At 41.7% G+C, this 20,209-nt stretch overlaps 1 protein-coding gene across 1 annotated transcript in view; it reads left to right on the top strand.

Annotated features, from left to right (window-relative positions):
• LOC134290210 (furin-like protease 1) overlaps positions 1-20,209 on the top strand; it is a 132,538-nt gene that overhangs the window by 38,580 nt on the left and 73,749 nt on the right. The window contains exons 9-10 of the mRNA XM_062857281.1: positions 7,423-8,586; positions 18,924-19,102. Coding sequence (XP_062713265.1) covers positions 7,423-8,586; positions 18,924-19,102 — 1,343 coding nt within the window. The remainder of the gene's footprint in view (positions 1-7,422; positions 8,587-18,923; positions 19,103-20,209) is intronic.

Below are 20,209 nucleotides of genomic sequence, written 5' to 3'. Positions count from 1 at the left end.
TTTCGAAATAATTCTAGAAGATCCTGCAGGGATTCCTTCCGAAATTCCATTAGTAATTCCTACAGGAGTTCTTAAAGAAATTAGTCCTTCAGAGATTCCTCCAAGAGTTTCAGGGATACAGCAGTTCCTTCAGAAATCTCTCCAGGAGTTCATTCAGAGAATCTTATTGGAGGATCCAAGGACACATCCAGGAGAATTCAGGGATTCTCCCTGAAGTTTATTCAGGGATTCTTATGTAAGAGTTCCTTCTAAGATTCCTTCAGGATATCCTTAATGCCACAATGGCCGACTTGGACCTCTACTCACGTTTTCAAAAGCACCAATCATAAAAATTCGTAAATAAATACGCTCGATTTGGAAAAGCCGCCTCTTTTTGCAAGTGTTCAAAGCTAGGACAAACAAATGCAGCTTGGTTTGATGCTTCCTTCGTCGGATTTATGCCTCTCAAGTTTTTACGCAAAATTGCAATGCGATTTCTTGATATTTCACTTTAAAGGATTCCTGGAGAAGTTCCTTCAGGGATTCTTCCAGAAGTTCTTCCAGGGATCGCTCTTTCAGATTGTAGATTGAGATTTTTCCAGAAGGACACACGGATGCCTCCAGGAGTTACATCAGAGATTTCTCCAGAAGCTCATTCAGGAATTCCTACAGGGAATCTCGTAGGAGTTCCATCAATAATTTCCTTAGGATTATAATTAGGAATATCTCCAAGATATTCTTGAGGGGTCTTTCATGGAGCTTCTACAAGTACTCCTCCAGGATTTTCTTCTGGAGTTCCTCCAGGAATTCGTCAGCGGATACTTCCTGCAAATCCTTCCCCCTACCCGCAAAGATTCCCTTTGGGAGATTCCGCTGTAAACCCTTCGAAATCCCTGCCTGGAATTCCTGCAGGGATTTCTCCTGTCATTTCTTTGGAGATTCCTTCTAGACTTCCTTCAGAGGTTCTCCTGGGCTTTTTTCAAGGATTCCTCCTGGTATTCCATCGGGAATTTCTCCTGCAGTTCTTTTAGGAATTCCTCTTGGAATTCCCTCGGGGATTCATCCTAGTGTTTATTTCGAGGTTTCCTCCTAGACTTTCCTCGAGAATTCTTCCTGAAATTCTTTTGGGAATTCCTCCTGATATTCCGTCGTGGATTCCGCCTGGATTTCCTCCACGGATTTCTCGTGGAACTCCTTTGGAGGTTCCTCTTAGAATTCCTTCGGGGATTGGTCCTGGAATAATTTTGAAATACCTCACGGAATTCCTCCTGGAATTCCTTAGAATTCTTTCGGAGATTCCTCCAGGATTTTCTTTAGGGATTCCTCATGGAATTCCCCCAGGAGTCCTCCTGAAAATCCTTCGGTGATTTCTGTTAAAATTCTTTCGGGGTTCCTCCTGGACTTCCAATGGTGATTTCTCTTGAAAACTCTTCGGGGTTGTCTCTTGAAAATCCTTCAGATATTCCGCTCGGAAATCCTTCGTAGTTTCCTCCCAGGATTCCTTCAGGGATTCTTGCGGGGATTTCTCCTGTAACTACTTCGGGGATTTCTCCTGGAATTAATTCGAAGATTCCTCCTATAATTCATTCGGAGATTCCTCTTAGAAATCCTTCGGGATTTCTCCTGGGATTCCTTCAGGGATTACCCCTGGAATTCTACCGGAGGTTTTCCTTCGAGAATTCCTCCTGAAATATCTTCGTAGATTCGTCCTGATATTTCGTGGCGGATTCCTTTCGGAATTTTTACGGGAATTACTCCTGGAATATCTTTGGAGATTTCTTCTGGATTTCCTTCGGAGTTTTCTTTCGGAATTCCTTTGGTGATTCTTCTTCGTATTTCTTCAGAGATTCCACATGAAATTCCTCCGGGGATTCCTTCTAGAACTACTTCAGGATTTCCTTTAGGTTGATTCCTTTTAAAATTACCTCTAGAATTTCTTCTTTGAGTTCCTTCGGTGATTCCTCTGGATATGTTTTGTTGATTCCTCCTAGAATTCCTTTGGGAATTCTTTCTCGAATTCCCTTGGAAACTCCCTCTGGAATTCTTTTAGGGATTCCTACTGGACTACTGCTGGAATTCCTTTAGGATTCGTGCTGGAATTCTTTTGAGAATTTTCTCTTGGAATTCCAGCGGGGATTCCTCATAGAGTTCTTCGGGAACTTCTCCTGAAATTCCTGCGGGGTTCCTTTCTGGATTCCTCATACAATTCCTTTGTGGATTCCTCCTGATATTCCGTCGGGGATTCCTCCTTGAATTTCTTTTTGGAATTCCTTTGGTGATTCTTCATCGAATTGCTTCGAGGATCCCTCCCCGTATTCCTCCGGGCGGGAATTCCTCATCGAATGCATCCGGGGATTCCTCCTAGATTTCCTACGGGGTTTCCTCCTGGAATTCCTTCAGTGATTCTTCCTTATATTCCTTCGAGAATTTTTCCGGGAATTCTATCGGGGATTCCTTTTGGAAATCTTTTGGCAAGTACAGAATTAGCATTAGTTGAAATACACAGATTCCTCTTAGAGTTTTTTCGAAGATTCCTTCTAGAATTGCTTCGGGGGTTTCTCCTGGGAGATTCTTCCTTCGAGAATTACTCCTAAAATTCCTTCGGGAATATCTCCTGGAATTCCTTCGGGATTCCTTCTTGGAATTCCTTTGGTGATTCTTCCCAATATTTCTTCGGGGATTCCTCCTGGAATTCCTTCAAAGATGTAATTCCTTCAGGAATTACTACTAAAATTCTCTCAGGGATTTCTCCTGGAATTCCTGGAGATACTTCCTGGATATTTTTCATTGATGCATCCCAGAAATCCTTAGGGGTTTCCTTCTCGAATTTCTTAAGAAATTCCCAGTGGAATTCCTTAGGGGATTGCTGCTGATATTTCCATGGGATTGCTACTTAAATTTATTTGGGGAATCCTCCTGGGATTCCTGGATTATCTTCTGAAATTCTTCGAAAATTTCAATAAAAGATTTCTTCTGGAGTTTCTGCAGGGATCTTTCTAAGAGAGATTCTTGAATCAGCAGAGATTTCTTCATGGATTCCTCCAGGAGTTTCTTTAGGGCTCCTTCTGGAATCCCTTCTGAGATTCCTCCCTGAAATCATTCGGGGATTCCTTAGTGTAAATAGTGCGACCTTATGTGATAGCTTCCGAAAGGCTCTAGGAAAACAAAACGAAAACTTAAGAAAAACTGATTCATTAGCAATATGGTAATACAACATGAAGTAATGAAATTTCAAAAAGAGTTTCTTTTTTAAAATTGGTCCTGCGGTTCTGTCAGAACCCAGACAACCAGTCATCGTATAAGATGTTGCATAAGATGATAAAGTGGAGGCCTTATGCGTGCATGCCTCCATTTAGGCGCATGTAAAATGTACGCATATCGCCTCCACTTTAACATCTTATGCAACATCTTATACGATGACTGGTTGTCTGGGAAGTATCTTCTGGGATTTCTATAGGAATTCCTTTGGTAATTCTAATTCATAAGAATACTGGAGTGGGGTCTCCAGTTAGCCTAGTGGTTAAGGCTATGGATCGCCAATCCGGAGACGGCGGGTTCGATTCTCGTTTCGGTCGGGAAAATTTTCTCGACTCCCTGGACATAGTGTATCATTGTATTTGCCACACAATGTACCAATTCATGCAATGGCAGGCAGAGAAATTGATAACTGTGGAAGTGCTCTAAGAACACTAAATTGAAGAGAGGCAGGCCAAGTTCCAATGCAAACGTCGTGCCGTAAAGAAGAAGAAGAAGAAGAATACTGGAGTAATTCTTCAAGGGCTACCTGAAGGTATTCGTAAGGGAAATACCTCTGGGAATTCCTAAAAGATATTTTTTATTTCTTGAAGAGATTCGTGAACAGAATTCTCTAAAGCGCTTGCTGGGGTAATCGTTGGAAGAGTTCCTGGAAGAATTCCTGAGAGATACCTGGAGGAAATCCCTGGAATGGCTCTGCAGAAATTCCTAGAAGATTTTCATTGACAACTTTTGCAGGAAATGAAGGAAAGATTCCTGGAGGAGTTTCTGATAAAATCCCTGAAAAGAGAGGTTTCCTAAGAAGACCTTTGTGGAATTTCTGAATTTAACCTTTGAGCAATTACTTCTTTCCGTATAAAAAAATCTGCGGCAATCCGTGTAGAAATTACAGACAAAGATACTGGATTTTTTTTTAATGAATCTCCAAACAAATTTCTAAAGAAATTCCTGGAGGATATTTTGTAGCAAAGCCTGGAAGAACTCCTGGAGAAACTTATGAAGAAGTTGTTTATAGAATTACTAGTTAGTTGTTTGGAAGATACTAGTTGACAAAAACCCGTGGGCCAATCTCTGAAGTAATTTCTAGAGCAGTGGTCACCAAACTGCAGCTCGCGAGCCGCATGCGGCCCTCGACCAGGTTTGGTGCGGCCCGCGAACTGATTTTGAAATGTATAACAAAATGGCCCATTTATAGATTTTAAAATGAAAATCAGAAATTTCACCATTTTTTAAATTTTCATGAGAATGAATATTAACTACTGAAATTTTACCAATATCATAGAGGATTTTCCTCAAGAAGTAAGATTTACGTTCACTTTAACTTTTTAGTTTAAAAGACCACTTTTTCGAATTTTGTTCCGAAGATATTCATAACTGTTGTTAAGAACGGTGTTTTCCACATAAATAATGAGTTTAGGCTAAATTTCACAGATTCTTTGCCATGAATTTTGGACTTGTGGCAGAGCTCGTCATTAGTAATTTGTTCAAATTGCCGAAAGTAAAATTAAAATAATTATTATTTTATTTCAATCGGCGAAAAACTTCCTTGTATTCGATGTACTTTAACTTCAGAACTTCTACCAGGAAACTATTCCAAAGAAAATACAGAATTTTTTCCTTTAACTTCTCTTAAAAGGATCTTAAACATCTCCTAGCAATGCTTTTGTGAATTTCTCTTAAAATATCCATTCTAAATCGGCAACAAATACTTCTACACATTGTCATAAAAAAAGAAAATCATGCCTGAAGGATTTTCTTCATTGGCTTCTAAAGGAATTTCGCAAGAAAAACTAAAAAAAAACATCAAAGATTTCCACAACAGTATATCCAGGCAGCTTTCGGAATGTTTCCGAGAACCCTGAAATCCGTAAAAAATCGGAAATTTGTCTGAACTGGAAAACATAATATAAAAACATGTACGTGTTCGTGTCTAGGACTTCCACAATTCTGCACTTAAAATCTGCGCTATAAGTTCTAATAAGCTGTAAGTTCATTCATGATATTCTTAAAGAATTCGATTGCTTATTTTAGTATGACTTTTAAGTAACTAGTCTGAAATAAACAAAACCTAGATATTACGGTCCTAAAACATCTGATTTCATTTCCTTACGATTTTTAGGATTTTTCAAGTGAAATACAATTTCCTGATAACCAGGTTGTTTAGTTCTTTGCTCCTGTTCAATATTTGAAAAAAAAAATCAAACAAATGGATTGTGTTGAATCCTGAAAATTGTTGAAAATTAACCCTTGAATAACTTGCGGCCCGCAACCTCATATCAGAATTCAATTTTGGGCCGCAAAGACAGTTAAGCTGAGGATCACTGTTCTAGAGGAATCTTCGTAGGAAAATTTAATAGCAGAAATTTAAAACAAATCTGGAAAAAATCTTGAAAAAACAACAAAAAATTATGAAAAAGCCTCTACAGGAATTAAACGGCTACGCAGTCTTCAATACGGAAAACAAAGTTTATTGTTTGCCCGACGTTTCGACACTGGGGTTTTGTGTCATCTTCAGGGGTAACTAATTGTTCGCTTTTGGTCTTATGTTTCATCTAACTGTAACTGTCTGGTTGTTTTGTTGTTGGTACATGACAATTTTCGTTTGTCTAGTTTTGCAACGGACTGTACGCTGTTGGCGCAAAGGATTTTTTTTTAGGAATCTCTAAAGGAATGCCTGAAAATCTGGAGAATGTTTTGCAGTAATTCCAAGTAGAATTTCTTGAGATATTCCGGCAGAAACGCCAAGAAATGAACTCTGAAGGGATTCCTGAAGTTTATAATGCCTGCCGCGGAGGATCTTTTGGGAAACCCCCTGGAGGTACTTCTAGAAGAATCTTTTGAGAATTTCCTAGAGGAATTTTTTAATGAAAGCCTGAGAGAATCTACGGAGAAGGTGCTGAAAAGAACCTTGGACGAATATACAGATAAATTCCTGAAAGAACATTTGTAGGGGCTGAATTTCCGAAGGAAGCAATAGAGAAATTTCGGGATGAATACTCGGAGGAACCTCTTGTGAACTTCCTGCAAGAATCTCTTGAGAAATTGCCTAAGAACTTTTGCAAGAATTTATTTTTCTGAAAGAATAGCTGGAGGAGCAACTGAAGAACGCCTTGATCAATTAAGGTGGATTCCAGGGAAAACTCAATTTCTGCAATTTCTGCTTCGATGATTCCTTTATAACGTGAACGTTATCAAGGAATCTCTCAAAAATCTATAGCAAAATTCCTGTGGAGATAGTTTTTACTAAAACGGATGATTTCTACACGTTAAAACCTTTTGCATAAGGTAGGCGAAAACTGTAGTTCTGTCAAGTCTTCAGTGTCTCGTGGCTGGACCAATCATCATGTAGAGGCTATTTTTGCAATACTTTTTGTGAGTTCATACTAGTTACGCGTTATGAAATTATAAAAAAAAAACTAGTGGTACCACTATTTGTTCTAAAATGGATACGATATGTTTAAAATCTTGTATTTCATCAGGCTTCTGTATTTGATTTGTTTTACTTATTCAAGCGCCACATGGTCATAACTAAGCCGAAATCATATTTGATATTTTCAACCAGACCATTTTCAATTGTTTCGATAATGAATTATAATGTTGTTGAAGATAACATAGAGTCAGCCAAATCATGCCTATCAAATCTAACTTGATGAGCATCAAATATGCGCCTCATTGCTCTAAATCACCCGCCCAAAGCAGAGATACGTCATTCTAATGCCATCACGATAACGAGCTTCAACTGGTTCGGCTTTTATTTCAAATTGTCGGTTCCATCCCCGCAAAACCACATCTATCGAGTGAACCACCATACATAATTTGATATACGAGAGATATCCATTTATGCATGCAGGAAGTTATACCTGCTGCTCATTGTCAATTGATTAGCAGCACCGGCGCAATCAGTCATCAATCATTCGGGTGACAATTCCCATCTCTCCACTTCAGGAAACAAAAACAATCAGATGTGAATCTTGAACACATACCACCTCTCAGTCTGCCACCGACCGTTGTTCCCTTCTCCTACAAGCGACACCCGCTACTGTGGGACGGGCGGGATATCCAACAGCAATTAGTGTCAGTGTATGTATCATTGTAATTAACTCTCATTTCCCTCACCTGTTAACTCTCTACATGCATGCCTTCGGCTAATGGATTTACTAACACCGCACTAATCGCAAACGACAACAGGATACTCACTGATTCGCGGCTGGTCGTTAATTCTGTATGGCACTAGCAGCGCACCGGATCCTAACGATCCACCGAACGTGCCACGTGTGCTGTCAACCCCCCAGCCAGTGTTGCCCCCCATCATTCCGGCATCCGGCTACACTGGCTATTCGGTTGGCGGCGGTTCGAAGAATTTCTACACATCAGGGGGTGGTGGCATTGGCAAACCGAACCGCAAACAACAGCTGCAATATGCAACCTACACACCGGCAGCATCCCAGTTCGGAATGACTACCGTGTACCAGTCCCCGCCAGCTACCGCTACGTCTTCGAGGAAAAATAAGAACAAAAACAAGCCGAACAAAAATTCGTCGAAAACCACAACCGCCCGACCGAACGGCGGCGGCGGCGGCCAAACCACGTTGAGTGTTTTTGTAAACTCGTACGGTAAGAAATTCGACTCCTACGCCAGCGGTAAGAAAACGCAAACATCCAAGCCGAAACCCCCATCCTCGCAAAGCTCCAATTTCAACCGAAACGAAAAGTTCAACGCGGCATCCTCCACAATCTACGAGAAGCAAGTTGCCATCAAAGCGCCCAAACAGGTCAAAGACAGCAACTCGCAAACCCCTTCCAGGGCTTCATCCCGGAAACCGATCTCCATAACATCAACCACAAACCTGCCATCGTCACCCATCGCCGGTGGTGGCAGCACCAGCACGGGAACCACCAGCCTTACCACGCAGAGCCCGTTCTTCAACGAGCGGTTCTCCACCACAAACGCCCGCATCCCAAAACTGTTCCAGCAGTACGAAAAAATCCAGCAGTTCTACCCGGAGCTCAAACCCTACTCCTCGATCCGGGACGATCTGGATCGTCCCCAGACGTCAAACAGTCACGCATCGCAGCTGAAACCGTCTTCCATCTTCCTGGCGTCGCCAGTCAACGCTAGCGGGACAAATGCTACCGGCAACAGCAACACCGGATCATCGTCCTCATCGTCATCGTCGTCGTCGTACAACGGGAAACCTTCGCGAGCCAACACCAAAATATTCTTCCCGGATACGGACATCATCGATGCGATCGGACCGCGGAAGATTTCCTCCAGCTTGCAGCCGATCCAGCCGTTCTACGGGCGGACGCAGAGCTCGCAGTTCGTGTCCAGCGGGGCCAAGAGCGGAAAGGGTACCGGAATTGTTTCATGACAGATTTTTTTCTGTGTTCTAATAGTTGATCTTTTCTTTTTTGTCTTGAGTTCGTAGTTTTATCGAAAGTATCTATCTCATTTTGTGATTTTAAAAATTTCAGTTGGTGTTTCAAAACTTTTTGCTTGTATTTCGGGTGTCTTATGGGGTGTCCCATTTAACTGGATATTGATTCCATAGTTATTCAAAATGCAAATTGTGAAAAATAGGGTTTGCATCAGTAGTGTTCACGATCCCGTACATATTATCCTTATAGAGTTTTAACATTTATCAGCAAACATTGCTGGAAACTTCCACCTACTCCGGGCAATCGAAATGCCAAAGGAGACTAGGCTCTGTGGATCTCATTAGCTGGTTTGCGTACATCTTAATGAGTCTGCTTCAGATGTACTGTCAGTTGTGATGATTCAGGAACCGTCTAACTATGCAGCAGGTTCCAAGATACACCGCTTTCAGGATGCTGTTCATGCCCTTCTTCAATTCCAGCTCGTCTAGGGACCTTGGGATAAATTTAGGGACAACTCCAGTTGCCGGGAGGACAACCGGAACTATACAGACGTCCTCCAGGAGCCACATCTGCTGCAATTCCTTTGCTAGGTCGTGGTACTTGGTTATCTTGCCAGAGAACGTTGATTGGAACTTATGGTCTAAGGGTACAGCGCTGTCGATGAGGGTTATCTGCTTCATCCTTGGCACGAATTAGGTCGTCCGTAATGATCTTGCGATCCCAGTACAACTTTATGCAACTATTTTTCAAAACTGGGTTCCGCTGGTACTTGTAGTAGGGTACGAATCTGTATAGTAAGTTGTGTTTTACTAACACTAAACAACCTGCAACGACACGTTCGATCGTTTTGCCTACTGAATTATACTTCTTACAGCGGTCTTCCACGTCTTCGTGCAACATGTATCGCCAAAAATACTTCGTCGCAATAACCCGGTCCTGGCCCCGATCCATGAAATCTTCTATTTCTGAGAAGAGGTCATCCCGCATTAGGCACGCGTTTAATGCCGCCTTATCGATTTGCTCGAGCTCCAGTTGATGGGGGGTGCGTCCCATGCAGCTCCTTTTGCTTCCACGTTACGATCATCTCGTCAACGGTCTTGATGTCGCAGGGCACTGTAACCATGGTCAGCTTCACATACAATGCGGTACGTTTCGTGTCGGTTCTGGCTTCCTGTGAAATATGCCCGCAGCTGATGGATTTAGAAGACACATAGTATCTATGACGCCTCTTCCTCCTATTGAATGTGCGTGGAAAGGTGATTTTCTCATTAAATGAATTCGGATGGTTGCATGCGGTACCTGGTGAACGCCACTGTGGTACTGCTCGTTCAAACGCCTCGAGGTCAGTCTTGGTCCACAATAACACCCCAAAGCTAAAGGTCAACAGGGGCACAGCAAACGTGTTGATCGCCTTCACCTTGTAACCGGTTAACAGAAAGCTTCTCAGAACACAGTTGACACGATGCAAGAACTTGTACTGCAGCTGCTTCTAGATTGTTGTGTGGCAAATACCTCGAAGTTGCAGGAAGCCAAGATATTTACGCCTCGGCTTCAACCATATTCCGAATCTCATCCTGTTAATTAACGCGGCTACAGCTGCCATCCACTGCTTGACTCTGGCGAAGATGGATTGACCAGCATTTGTGAATTTCAAACTCCTTCCGGATGTCGTAACAAGCTGCTTCAGTTGATGCAGCCTCTGCACTGATTCAGCAAACAACTGCAGGTCGTCCATAAAAAAGGTGTTTGTTGTTCTTGTACTCCTTCCCTCTCTTTTCAGTTTGTAACCATAGTTGTATTGGCTGAGTACTCGGCTGAGGGGGTTCATTGCAAGGTACTGGACTGAAGGTATCGCATTGAAAAATCCCCCCCCCCCCCCTGATGCTGATAGTTCTGAACTGCAACACAGTTGTTCCGCCGGTAATTTGTAGGGACGTGCTTCACATCCCCATAACGTGTTTGCATCAGCCTGATGACGTTCCCCTTTCTACCTTGTACAACTGCAGTACCTTAAGAAGGTACGAGCGCGGTACTGAGTCTTACGCCTTCTTGTAGTCCATGCACGTCATGCTCGCAATATTCATAATAACTTCATCTGTGATAACCTAATGTTTGCAGCCTCGCGTGTTTTTGTGACACCCTTTTGGTTCTTCGGTCACCACGTTGTTGGCATCGTAGTAGGGTTGTATCTTCCTGGCTATTACAGACGACAGCACTTTGTACAGACTCGGTAGGCACGTTATTGATCTGTAATTTACGTGATCGACTGTGTTTTGGTCCTTCGGCAGAAGATTAGTGATACCCCTGGTAATGAACTCCGGTAGCTACGTAGGATCACCATGTTGAAGTCGGGTCCTTGGGCAGCCCCGGGTAGCCTCGCGTAAATACTGAGCGGTTACTTACTACGACCACGGTCATGTCTCCAACTCCATTACAGTGTCGCTCTTTTCTGTCAACTACATCCCATCGTCGCTGAGCTTGACAGGATTCTCCCAAAGATTGACCCAAAACTGTGTGACGGCGTCAATCTCCTCTCCGGAAACCATTCTCAGTCATCAGGCTTGTCGTTTTGGATGTACCGTCTACCCCCGTTGGTTTGACCTCATCTAATCTGATCACTTTTTAATTTGACCCCCGCTTATCTGCACATCATTCAAACTAAAAATGGTTCAAACGCCATTCTTCCGATGGAACGGGGTGAAACGGAATGCAGAATCAAAACAAAACAGCAAATCAGGTTACCATCAGTGTGTTTTTCGACGCCTACAGGGTTACTAGAGGTTCAAATTAAAAAATGAACCCCGTTGGTTTGCATGAGGTGTCGTTCAAACCAACGGGGGTAGACGGTAGTTGTAGAACTCTCTTTCGTTAATGTTGAACATCCGGTTTTGATCCTTCCGTTTAGTACATTCTCCATTACGTCGCAGTCGTTTCGCAAGAGCAGGCAGCCGCTGCACATGGGTGTCGAGGGCCTTCGTAATGTTGACTTCTGTAATGTTGACTGAGATCTCGGAGTTCTGCGGGCTTCACAATTTTAGCAACTTTATAAACTAACCTCGTTGAACGATCCCCCTGCTTATAGTGCCAATCTTGGTCCACAATAATGTGATGATTCGGTTCTCCGAACGTCGCATCCACTCGAGTTTTTGTGTGCTGGGGCGTGTGTGACCTTCACCGTATCCTTACGGGTGCGTCCGCAATCCCAGCGTCTTGACAACATTCACCACAGCTGAATACACAGTAAACTGTGTAGATCCTCGAGGTTCTGTACGGCCTCCAAGTATTGCGGCAAAAGATTCTGGTCTAGGATGCTTACTGCACTTGTTAACCGATAAGAATTCCGCAGCTTTGGTATTCGATGTCGGAACATGGAATCTGTCTCACGAAACTGCGTGACTACCGTGGCCATCTGGAGCGCTAGTTCATCTTGTAGTTGCTGTCGTTGCATATCCGCTGTTGAACCTGAAGCATTTGATGCAGTCAAATCACGACTCTTACTTGCGTTCGATGGATCCAGCCCAACAGACCTTTTTCTCGACGTAACGCTTGATCTTGTCCTTATTTCTTCCATTTCCTTCTGCGTTACCAGCCTGATGCACTCCTCTTTTGTAGCGGTGAAAACACGGTATCTATGATAGAAGAAAATAATTGAAAAAAATAACATCGTTAAGTCACCCACGAAATGAAAGCTAATGGTCCCCCTTTCATTTGGTGTTAAGATTGCAATGGTCTATCGGCGGATATTTTCCCACATTCATTTTGGATGAAAAATACTAAAAAATGGAATATTTGTAAGAGGCTTCAGACGTATTTAAGAGAGTTTCCAGGGATTTCAAAAAAATTCTTCGGATTTCACGGGCATTCCTGTGAGTTTCAAAGAAATTCCAAGGGGGTTTCAAGAGCTTTTTATAATGTTTCATAAGGGTTTCAGGGTCGGTAAGAAGGTTTCAGAGGGTTTTAACTGAGCGGTTTCAAGGGGACTTCCAGAGGTTTCAGAGAGGTTTCAGGAAGGAATGCACGAACTTCCAAGAGTGTTTCAGAAAGTTGCCATGGGTTGTCAGAAGGCTCTCAAGGGCCTTCAAGAGGGGTAAAAGAGGTAACAGGAGGTTACAGAGGATTTAAAATGGAGTTCAGGCTAGACATGCAATGGGACTTTAAAGATATTAAGGGAATCATGAAAATTTGATAAGGCTCCCATCAAAACACTTATCAAACCCTAATGATATTCCTCTCAACCTGAAGCCCTTCATTCCTAGTCCTCCTGAAACTATTGAGACGCCTTAGAAGGGCTCCTGAAATCTCTTGAAGTATGCTAGAACCCCCTGAAATACCTCCAAAAGTCTCTTAAATCCCACTCAAAGCCCCAGAAGTTTAAACGCTTTAGGAACCCCTCTGAATCCCCAAGAAAAAAAAACAGTAACCCTTCTAAACACCCTAAATTCTCCCTAAATCATCTGCAACCTCTTGAAGTTCTCTAGAACCTACTGGAACCCACTGGAATAATTCTGGAATCTCTTCAGTTTGATCACCTCTGAAAGACCCGTGAGCCACTTAGAAACTCTCCTGAAGCCCACTGAAACGCCTCGGTAACTCTCTGATTCGATAAGATAACTTCTTCGTCTCTACTTCTCAAACACCCCAGGCCGCGGGCAAATATTTGCAATAAATAATTGAATATCTCGACAACTGGAGTGGACCGTTCAACAATTAGCGAGAATTGATAAAGATTGAGTAATGCACAAAAACCAATTATATTTTCAAAAGCATCACAGATCCATTTTGCATAAAAAATTGGCCCAAATTTTCACTATTTTTCTCATAGGTAAGTTTAAAATTCGGTTTGCTGAAAAAAAGATTAGATGACCTAAATTATCACAAATCTATCATAAAATGACCCTTGAGAGTTAAGAGGTTCATGAATCCTATTTGGTTGTGTAACGATACTATCTGAAACGAAATCACCTCATGCTGCAGTGGTTACTTTTTATCAACTAAACTCCATAACAGTGTGGATGGTACACAATATCTCAAAAATATATAACAACGCTTATTGTTCCTCGAACTACTTTGGTAAATACAGTGGATGTAACAGTACTTAACGTACTAGCAAAAGCTATTATCACAAGTGTAGACCTGAAGCTATGGTCTTCGAAGTAGTTTGGTTGATCTGGAATATCTCAAAACTGTTTTGGAATGATTCATGAAATGCCAGGGGGATTGCAGATTACAGTTGGATGTGTAATGTTTCAGTTCATTGTGAGAATAACTACAGTTACTGTACGGAGACGAACTAGCCTTGGGCTGAAAGTCTCGATAATAAAGATAAAAAACTGTCACTGTCCCTTAATGTCCCAGAGGTTCATAACAATCAGGGCCCTACATTTTCAATTTCAATTGAAATTTTCAGACGAAGTTTGTAAACAATGTTTTCAATCGTCAATGGAAACAAGGCGCCGTCGTCGTCGCTCAGCCCGACTGTCATCGTCACCGATGAACCGACGGTGCTGCGTCGTCGCAGATGCCACTTTGTTTCGCACTCACAAGCTCACGCACGCTTGTTCGACATCGATTGAATTTCGCTGTTATAACTCATTTAATGAGTGTAACAACCGGCAAATCTGTGTAATGTTAATGTATGCTATGCATATTTTACTGAAATAGTTTATTACACATAAAAATATTAAGCAAACATACATTTAAGATAATTTGAAAATTTCAATTGAATCCCAGTCGGTGTGAAAATGAGCCGCCACCCGTCGTTGTGTCGAAGAAAGTGACAAGAAGGGCGGATGAAGCGAAGCACATGCATGTTGTTTTGAATGTTCCCGTCATCGGCGTCCGTCCGATGCTGATGGGCGCTCGCTTTCAGCGTCATGTTTTGGTTTCGACGATGTAGGCCCCTGATAACAATATATAGTATAATTCAAGTTGGTCCAGTAGCCACGATTGATTATGCAATGATACTCAGTACAGCAGATATGGCCACTGTTACGAGTATATAGACCTGAAGTCCCAAACTCCAAGTTAGTTTGGCTGACCTAGAATATCCCTATAGTGTCTCTAAATGACATTTGAGACTTCAAGAGCTTCACGAATCCCAGCAGATTATGCAATTCTTTTATTTATGGTGAAAAACAAAGTTATTTTTGTAGATTTGAAGGACTTAACCCTTATGTGGCCGGCAGGGTACCCGGGTACCCAGCACCCATTTAAAATACACGGTGTAGAAAAAAGCAAAAAGTTTGCCGGCCACATAACGGTTAATTATAGGACAGTTTGAACGACCCTGAATGTTTCAAAGGTTTATAATAATATTATACGAATCAAAATAAAATCTACTTTCGCGACTACTTTTACCCGCAGTCAGAGATACGCGCGAGACAGTCGCCTAAGAGAACAGACCTGTTTTCAAATTTTCCATCATAGCGCTCTTTGATAATTCTTGAAAAAAGGTCGCCACGTGTCCGGGTGATATGATGACTGCTGCGACTGCGCGTGGCATTTGCACTGCGATTAAATTTTGTCCATCATTGAAGGCCTTGAAAAGTAGTCGCCATAATTGTGTTTTTCTTGCAACGCACAATATCAAGTAGACTTCAGATTGCACTATGGGGCGGCTCCAAACAAACAGGTGGCCAAAAATATGTTCTCGTCAATTTCATAATGTCTTGCTCCTATTCGTAGGGTTCATGCCTGAAAAATATGAAAAACATGTTGACAAGGTTGTTTCAACATGACAGTTTCAAACAGCATGAAATTACAAGTGCATTGCATACTTTTAGGCGTTTAAGGATTTCTGTTCCTATTCATCAAATGGGTTCCAATTCTTAAAAACACGCTTTGCTGAGAGATCCAAGACCAGATTTGTGGTACTCTGTGAAAAATTACAGCATGTTGAACTTTTTTGTGAGAGAAAAAAAAGTTGCCTATCTCAAATATTTTAGCCACCCCCTGTAGTTTTACAATCAACATTTCTACGTCTAATACGTCATTCGGAAGGTTCAAAAGCAAGCTTTTAGTAACTACTTTATAAGTATGACATTTTTCATTTAAGACAATGATATGTAAAGTTGAACACTTCATTCGTTTTATCAAAAATGGGCAATGCTCTCATTCTGCTGCCAATATCTCGATAAGTATAGGGATTAGCATACTAATATTCTAGGGTTTACTGGTCCAAGTGGTCTACTTTCAACTACCGAAGCTAAATCTCAAATTTAAGAAAGTCAATTTTCGATTTTGGCCACCTGAATCCCCTTAGTCAGTGGGTTGGTCCAGTAAACGCGGTGTAAACTTTAGCGTGTTCAGTATGTTCTAGGTTATCAGTGAAGTCTCAATTACGAATATTCCCATTTTTCCTTAATAGAGGACTCAATTTGCAACAACTTTGCCGAAGACAGTGTTCTGTTTTATTGATTGTGTGAATGTATACAGTCGTTTCAGCCAAAGGGTTAAGCAAGCTTTAGACCAATATTTTGCTATCATTTTGTTCAGCCACTGGCACCATTAACGAGCCAATATTCAGCTAATATTCTCACTGTTCAGCATCATTGTTACTTGGGAAGCTTTCAGTTAATAACTGTGGAAGTGCTTATAGAACAGCTGAGGCGCAGACTTTATCCCTGTTGGGACGTTACGCCAAGAAGAAGGAGAAGCATGCAATCAATACGCACTATGATTTTTGCCATGTTTGAACGTTTTGACATTCATGTACACAGCTGAAACACGTATTCGATGGACAAATTGGCATAACGTCCTAACTGGGATAAAGCCTGCGTCTCAGCTGTTTTACGAGCACTTCCACAGTTATTAACTGAGAGCTTCCAAAGAATGCTGAACAGTGAGAATATTAGCTGATCATTGGCTGATCAATGGTGATAGTGGCTGAACAAAATGACAGTTGGATATTGGTCTGAAGCATGGCTTGTTTAACCTAATACATAGATGGCTAAATAACAAAATGCATAACTAATCATGTCTTTCAACATTTGATCAAATAATTTTTGAAAGCTGACCTGAGAAATGTTTTCGTAGAGTTCAACTTATTTCGTTGATAATTAAGACACAACAGGTAATGCTCTCGTTTTCGAGAATATGCATGCAGTTGTGTGTGTGGTGTAGGTGCTAAGGTGAGTGACTATAAATCAGAAGGTCCGAATTTAATTCCCAATTTTCCCATAGATTGGTTTATAGATATTTTACATCTCTTTTAAAAATGAAAAGCTGCAATGGTGAAAATAGGCTTACGAAAGTGTTTTTTTTAATTTCAACCACTACAATTTTTTTTTATTTGTTACTGATAAAGCCCATATTAAGCCTTAAATCAGTCTTTCAATGAACCTCGAATCAACTAAAGGTTGAATAACCTGGGTTCCTCTGTTAAAGATAATTTTGCATGTGTACCGTGTGGTAGGCACGAATATTCTCTATGCCTACTCTATGATAGTCAAAAAAACTTCTTTTACCAAAAGTTTCTGGACCGACCGGGAATCGAACCCGTCACTCTCACCATGGTCATGCACAATACCCACGTCTTTACAGCTGTGGCTTTAGGGGCCCCTCATATGAAGCAATCGGGCAATTATGGACGCCGACATATGGCCAAAATAAAACCATATTGGTTTCATGACGGTTCTTAAGCACTCTTGAAAGCAAATTGGTCATCATGGGATCTATGTTTGACACTATTTGCTTCAACTTAGTCAATTTCATTGTTAAAACGATAAATGATAATGTTAAAAATATTTTTATTAGTAAAAAATGGCTGAGCTATAGCGCCCAGGCTGAGTTATGTGCCCAAAATAGAATCCACTGCCCGAAAAGCCCCAAACGCGTACTTATGCCGCTTATGTGTTTGTCGATGTTTTACTTTCATTCCATCTTCGAACACATCCGTCCGACCTTCCAATTATGCTTATTCTCCACTTTTCATAATGAGTCAGGTCACACGATGATCTTGCTGTTCTTCAGAAATTGAATTACATTCTGAATTGCTCCAAACCAGAAAGCTTGTTGGTTTCTATCTCAAAGTACTTTCTTCGTCCTTGGGCGTCAAAACATTTTCTTCTGACCGTAAAAAAAAAAAAACTTTCGCATTGTGTTTGTCTTGAACCAACGATCCACATAAGTTGTCATTTCTACCTACCGTATCAAGGTAATCTCGTTAAGTACTGCAATTTAGCTACACTTATTCCACTTGAGACCAACGAACCATGAAGACTAGAGCTCTCATGTAGCCCAAATTCATTAGAAAACAAGCCAAAATAGTAAAGCGAATAAAAAACATGAATACTTTCACCAAACTACAAAGCGCCTTGCCCCTAATGGCACTTTCATCTACCGCTGGCGCTGCTAGTGGTGGCAACCAAAGTTTAATCTTCCACCTCAAACGGACGACGACGGGACGGTTTCCTTCTTTGAGAAAACTCCGAGTGCCTTCCGCTTGGAAGCAGATTTTATCGTTTCCCCAAGAATGAAAGAAAGAACGAAAAAAAGTTATCCTGCTAACATCTGCTCGCAGCAACCGAAACAAAGCTCCAAAAAGCTCCAGCTTACCACCAGCCAGAAACGAGACAGTTTCTGGCTAGAGTTTTTTTTTCTGTCTTGCAAAACTGCATCGGAAAGTCGCGTGCCCAGCCCAGGCCCACACCACACAAATCGGTTTGAAAGTTTTTAATATTTCCACATTTTTCTTGCGGAACCGTTTTGAGCAGAGCCGTCAGGCGGTGCACAAGTTCAAGTTTGTGCGTTGTTTTCTATAATGTTCTGCTTAAGAGCAATTCTTGGTTGCCGCGCCGTTTTGCCAACAGCAGCAGGGGAGTCTTAATTCGATTTGTGTGTGCAGTGCGCGAAAGTTTCGCTTTCGCTCGGTTTGGTCGCACAGTCAGTAGTAGTGGCGGAGCGCAGTAGACGAAGAATGCAATTTAGTTTGTTGTGTCTCCCAGTTTTTCCCCTTTCTTTTTGCTGCGGAGTGTAAAGGACTAAGGCGCCCGTCGACGATGAAGGCTGATGTTGGTAACTGGAAGTTTGTCATAATTTCTTTTTGACTATTAACGTCATTAGGTAATTAGCTGCAGCCAGACTGACTGCTGTTTAGTTCTTAAGTACTGCTTCAAAGTTTACCGTTTGCTAATTTTAGTTTCTTCATTAGTGGTACATTTTATGCCTTTCTTGCTTTTGGTAGTTTATGTAGATGTTTCATGTTTTTCATTTGTAGATGAACTTCTATTATTATTCTTAGATAATTCTTTTGTTTTCTTTTGACTCTTATTGATACTCATTTTACTTTTTTTCTTTTTATTGCAATCTAGCTCAAATAACGCACTGGAATCTAATCTTCTACGGTACGGAAACGCCGGCCCAACCGGATGATCCGGTTCGACTGGGGAAACCCGGCTTCAGTGATAGCAACTACGGCGGTGAGATCGAACACAACTCGCTGGAGTTCGACAATGGCATCACCAGCGATCAGTGGAGGAATATGCAACAGGTAAGTTGATAGGAATATAAAAAAAGTTTTCATAAGAAGAACTACAAGAAATTTCAGCGTAATGATCTCAGTTTAATTCCACTCCACAAATAATTAAAAAGCAGATTGTTTTGTAAAATTATATATGTTGCCCTTTACCGGCTGTTAGGACGTGTGGCGGTTCGGAGGCAGGATAACATACTGAGAGCTACTCTATTTCAAGCAGCTTCAATAACTGCAATTTATTGAACATTATTAGATATATAATAACATATAATACAAAACCATTTTACATTGTAGTATCAATTCTCCGGCCAAATCTCCTAAAAGCGGTGCACGACACGACTTTTCATAGTTCTTCTTATCACGAACTGAAACGCACTGCCCTATCGTTCTAATTCATCAATAGGCAGTCACTGTAGCGCACGTCGTTATTGTTTCAGGGTTGCCAGTTCCACAAAGAGCCTAACGCATAGGAACTTTTCGCAACACCGGCCATTCACCAGATTCACCAGTATGTCTAAAACATTCTGAAAACATGTAATTAGAAGGCTCGGAATGTTGTTAATCGACAAATCAAAACATGAATTATTTGTGAAAAATCACGTTCTGGTGGGATTTGAACCCACGATTCCGTATTCGCTAGACTGACGCTTTAACCTACTAAGCTACAGAGCAGATAAGGAAGGATCATTCATTCATTTATTTAGTATTACATCAAATTCAAGATAAAACAGAATCAACAATATTTCTCCATAATACACGTTCGTGGCTGCCGTCCTCCATCCTCGGTCATGCCCGATGTTCGCCAAGTCACGCTCCACCTGATCCGCCCACCGTGCTCTCTGCGCTCCACGCCTTCTTATGCCAACCGGATCTGTCGCGAACACCAGGGTTGCAGGGTTGCTATCCGGCATTATTGCAACATGCCCTATCCATCATATACTTCCGGCTTTGGCCATTTTCTGGATTTTTTTTTCTCCCCTGTTGGGGAAATTAAGCCACTGCGTCCAATAGGCTGAACTTTTGTGGCATGTCCCGTTTTGATATTCGCATCTAGCCAGCTAATTACCATGTGTCAAGTAATCAGCTACTGCCACGACGCGTCGTCTCCCAGGCAGGTGCAAT

The sequence above is a fragment of the Aedes albopictus genome, chromosome 3 (assembly GCF_035046485.1).
Source record: "Aedes albopictus strain Foshan chromosome 3, AalbF5, whole genome shotgun sequence".
Classification (NCBI taxonomy): domain Eukaryota; kingdom Metazoa; phylum Arthropoda; class Insecta; order Diptera; family Culicidae; genus Aedes; species Aedes albopictus.
Note: the sequence above shows the minus strand (reverse complement) of the source record. Positions and strands in the feature narration are given on the sequence as shown.